The 4,124-nt window shown below is 40.8% G+C and overlaps 1 protein-coding gene across 1 annotated transcript; it reads left to right on the plus strand.

Moving 5' to 3' along the window:
- The first annotated feature begins 6 nt into the window (after positions 1–6).
- On the plus strand, positions 7–3,794 carry LOC108446942 (sodium-dependent serotonin transporter-like). The gene is made up of 4 exons (XM_017735171.1): positions 7–356; positions 714–814; positions 2,169–2,336; positions 3,047–3,794. The coding sequence occupies exons 2-4, from the start codon at positions 746–748 to the stop codon at positions 3,119–3,121; spliced, it is 312 nt and encodes a 103-aa protein (XP_017590660.1). The 5' UTR covers positions 7–356; positions 714–745; the 3' UTR covers positions 3,122–3,794.
- Positions 3,795–4,124: the final 330 nt, after the last annotated feature.

Consider the following 4,124-nt stretch of genomic DNA (forward strand, 5'->3'; position numbering starts at 1 on the left):
CCCATTTGTTCACTAAAATCCAGCCAGAAGTGCCAGCAGATTTTAGCTTCTGTGCATGGCAGCCCCCCAGGTGAGCGATGTCCACAGAGAGTGAGCAGCTCACCAGGATTTCCCTGGCAGAAACAGAGTGACAGAACTGGGTGAATTTCCCACTTGTGAATGCTCTGCTCCAGCCAAAGGCAGTACCAACCAGCAGAAGGGCAGGATTCCCATCACTGGATCCTTGGGACACTTGACAGTTTGATCTCTTTTCCAGGGAGGAGCGTATGTGGTGAAGCTGTTTGAAGAATACGCCACTGGTCCAGCTGTCCTGACCGTCGTGTTCCTGGAGGCAGTGGCTGTGTCCTGGTTCTATGGTACATCCAAACACCCCTGACCCAAACTCCTGAGCTCCTGCAGCTCTGCACTGCCTCAGTTTCTGCAGACAAGATCACCCATGTCTCCAGAAAAAAGTTTACAAAAGCTTTTTACAACTTCACTGATAACTAAACCAGTGAGATTTAGTATTAATTGCTCTCTGATAGAAGTACACAGACATCTAAAAGTAACAGGAGGTACAATTCAGAATAATTAAGGATTTAATAAAATTAAGAGTTACAGGAACAAAATGGTCTTCTGTGATAGATTCTGAATTTACTTGCTCTAGTGTTGAGCATCTACTTAAGAAAAACTTAGATCTGCTGTCATCCCTCTCCTCCCACTTGTCTCCACAGGCATCACCCAGTTTTGCAATGATGTGAAAGAAATGCTGGGCTCTGCCCCAGGCTGGTACTGGCGAGTTTGCTGGGTTGCAATTAGTCCCCTCTTCCTTCTGGTGAGTTTTCTTTAGAGCTTTTTCTTTCCAGCACAAGAAAATAACCACTGAACAATGCAGCTCCTTAGACTTCTAAAAGCTTAATTCCAGAATTCCCTTGTGAAGTACTTTAGCAACAATTTTTGTTAAACCAAAAAGGCTCAATTAGTGAAAAACCCAATACAATGCTGCAAGATCTTGTTACTAAATCACAGTTTTAAGAATTTTTGTAGAGTTAGCTGAATAAGTCTGGGTTCTGAATAACTCCCCCCCACCCTCTGCTAAACAAATTTACTTTGTTTTGTTGCTTTATGTTTACCTCAGCAAAATGAAGCAATAAAAGCTGATGAAACGTAATGTCAGAGGAGGAAAACCAAGATAAGGAAATATACTGCCTCAGCAACTGCTGACAGACAATTTTAGAATATTCCACTTAAAATTTACAGCAGTTAATTACAACCATTATAAATCTATAATTCAGATTTGGAAATATGTCCCAATGTTTGGCTTGGCAGTGTTATTAATACCATTTGAACATAAAGTGTTCATTTCCTGATTCAAAACGAGTTCACGCTACCTTTTATTCTGATTGGCCTTAGTGGGAGCAGAGCAGGTCAAGATGTAGTTTATGAAGCACAGAAAGTAGATTTAAGACCTACAGAGTGAATTCAAAGCACTTGTAATGATCAAGGCATAATCAACAGACTTTCATTTTATTACCTTAGAAAGAGAAGTCTATAAATAAAAATGTCACAGCACAGTAATTTTTATACTTCTGTCCTCTTTGTGATCCTAAACCAGCAAAATAAACAGAGAGGCACACAGCTCTGGGGATGTGGTTACCAGGCAGAGCTATTTGTATTCCCTGTGAAAACTAACCTAAAATAAGGGAAGCTCAGGATGTAGGATGTCATTTCTGTACGGAACTTTTGCTGGTAATCCTGAGCTTCTGATGATACTCTGGAAAAAAGTCAGAAATCCTTCCAAGGACAGTCACAAATATTTTTCCTGTAATATTCAACTGAAAGTATTTGTTGCTTCCTAAGAAATTTCTCAGCCATGAATGATATGCTCAGGAAAATGATCCAACAGCAGTAACCAAGATGACATTTTTTCCTTTTCCTGTTCTGACAGAGAGCAGTGCAGTGTGCAGAATATCGAAGCATCCTTTTGGTCTTTGTTTTCTGATTTGTTGTTGATTTTTTGTTTTAAAGCTACGCTAATGTAATTTGGGATTTTTTCAGTGTCAACATATTTTTAATCTTGAGTCCTACTCATTTTCTACTTATTTCAATGCTACACTGGAAAACAGAGCTCCCCAAAGTGTGTGCCATCAAAATCCATGTATTCACACTTTCCCCTTTCTCTCTTTCAGTTCGTCACGTGCAGCTTTCTGTCCAACCCTCCTGAGCTGAGGCTTTTTGATTATGATTATCCCTACTGGACCACAGTCGTGGGTTACTGCATAGGAACCTCCTCCATCATCTTCATTCCCATCTACATGGTCTATCGGTTGGTCATCACCCCAGGGACACTTAAGGAGGTATCCTTGATGCTCTGTTGCTTCTGTTTGACTGTTAGGAAGGAGGTGATTCCTAAAAATATTATGAGTAGATTTTTTTCCTGGGACTTGGCTGTTCTGGCTTGCTGAATTGTCTTCTACCCATTCTCACAAATCTCCCCAGTTCTTACTGAGGCCGCTGACAAATTCTTATAAAATGTTATATCAAGTAATTTTTTAAGCTCTGCTGAACTTGAGAGTCTTCCTAAAATTCACCCCAGACACTCAAAATCCCCCAGTCAAGCAAACGAGGCAGTGGAAGGCTGGTTTCCTGGGGTGTATCTGTAAGAAAAGCTTGTTTTTCTCTCCCACATTTAGTAAGATTTCTCTGCCATAAATCTGTAACGACAATACTGGGATTTCTTTTAAGTTCAAATAAATACCAGTTCATAAATAATACGTTTAGTTGGCTTAGGGTATCCAAGTAAACTGCAAAGTCCTAAAGCATTAATATGACATCTGCCAAGCTTTGATTCCAATTATGCTACAAATAATTTTTAAAAACCTCCTGTACTTCTATAGCACTTCACATCTTCATAGTGCTAACACAGGCCTGAAACATTCTTAAGTAGTTCAAGAGGTGCAAGTCAAAGTCAAGTCATATTTTATTATAAATCTCTTTCTAAATGGCTGTCATGTTATGTACTACCTCTAAAATGAATCAATTTCTAATAATTATTTCTTTCCAACAGCGTATTCTGAAAAGCATTACTCCAGAAACAGCTACAGAAATTCCCTTTGGAGACATCCGCATGAACACAGTATAAGCTAACCTGGTTCTGGGGGGAGGGAAGAGGAGCACAAAATGCCACTTTCCCCACCCTCTCCCCGCAAAGAATCACCTTCCCAGCTGAGACAACAAACGGAGTTTTCCACAGAGGCTGCACCACTGACAACACTCAGAAAGGTGATGCCTCCAAGCAATTTATTCAAGCAATTCAATGAAATCTACTGTGCACTTCCAAGCAGGTTGAACTGAGCACTCACTCTGGAACACGAGGGAACATCCCTGCTCCAGGAGTGGCACCGAGTGCCTGCAGCAGCCCCTCCAGGACGAGCAAGGCACGGCAGGATTAGGTGTAGACCCCCAGTGTGTGGCAGTGCTCCCGTATCTCCCTCCGTGTGATCGTTCGTACCGGGCAATGTCGTATTCGCTTCTAAGGTTCTCTAATTGCTTCAACTACATGGGAAAATGCACAAATATTTCTGATAGCCATACATTACTCGAGTAACGCAGGGGTTTATAAACTAGGAAAACAAAAGTAGAAAGTTCCCTAGGTTTGTGGTGGAGTAGACAGAGGGAGAGGAAAAATGCTAAGCAGCACAGCTCTGCACACACCAGCACACACAGCTGGTAGCATTGGCCCTCATTTCATTTCCTCTGTTTTGTAAGTGGTAACAATTTCTACTGTTTGTTGCATTAAAAATACTGCAAAAGCATTTTTTGTGATGTTTTAGGCTTCACTTTCCTTTAGATCCACTCGAGCCACAAAAACTCATCATGAGTTAACTTGACAAGCACTCAAGTTGCCAGCACTTACTGAACTGTTTCCATAACCAATCATTGTCCTGGCAGACCTAAAGAAACTACAGACCAACAATGAATCTTTTTGAGTTCTCATGCCAAAAAGTGGAATCTTAAAGTTCTGTTTCTCTGCTTCACTTCACTTTTTTTTTTTTACAGTTAATTTCACACCTAAAATTTGCTGGAGCCTGTGGGTTTTTCCTCCTCATATTATAATGTGACTGCATTGGGTTTTCAAGCTGAAG

The sequence above is a fragment of the Corvus brachyrhynchos genome, unplaced genomic scaffold (genome assembly GCF_000691975.1).
Source record: "Corvus brachyrhynchos isolate BGI_N302 unplaced genomic scaffold, ASM69197v1 scaffold145, whole genome shotgun sequence".
Lineage (NCBI taxonomy): Eukaryota > Metazoa > Chordata > Aves > Passeriformes > Corvidae > Corvus > Corvus brachyrhynchos.

Bases quoted from the DNA above. Each gene is read 5' to 3' on its own strand.
- LOC108446942 (XM_017735171.1), top strand. From the start codon at position 746: ATGCTGGGCTCTGCCCCAGGCTGGTACTGGCGAGTTTGCTGGGTTGCA. The intron at 815-2,168 runs GTGAGTTTTCTT...TCTCTCTTTCAG, and splicing joins TTAGTCCCCTCTTCCTTCTG to TTCGTCACGTGCAGCTTTCT. The intron at 2,337-3,046 runs GTATCCTTGATG...TCTTTCCAACAG, and splicing joins CCCCAGGGACACTTAAGGAG to CGTATTCTGAAAAGCATTAC.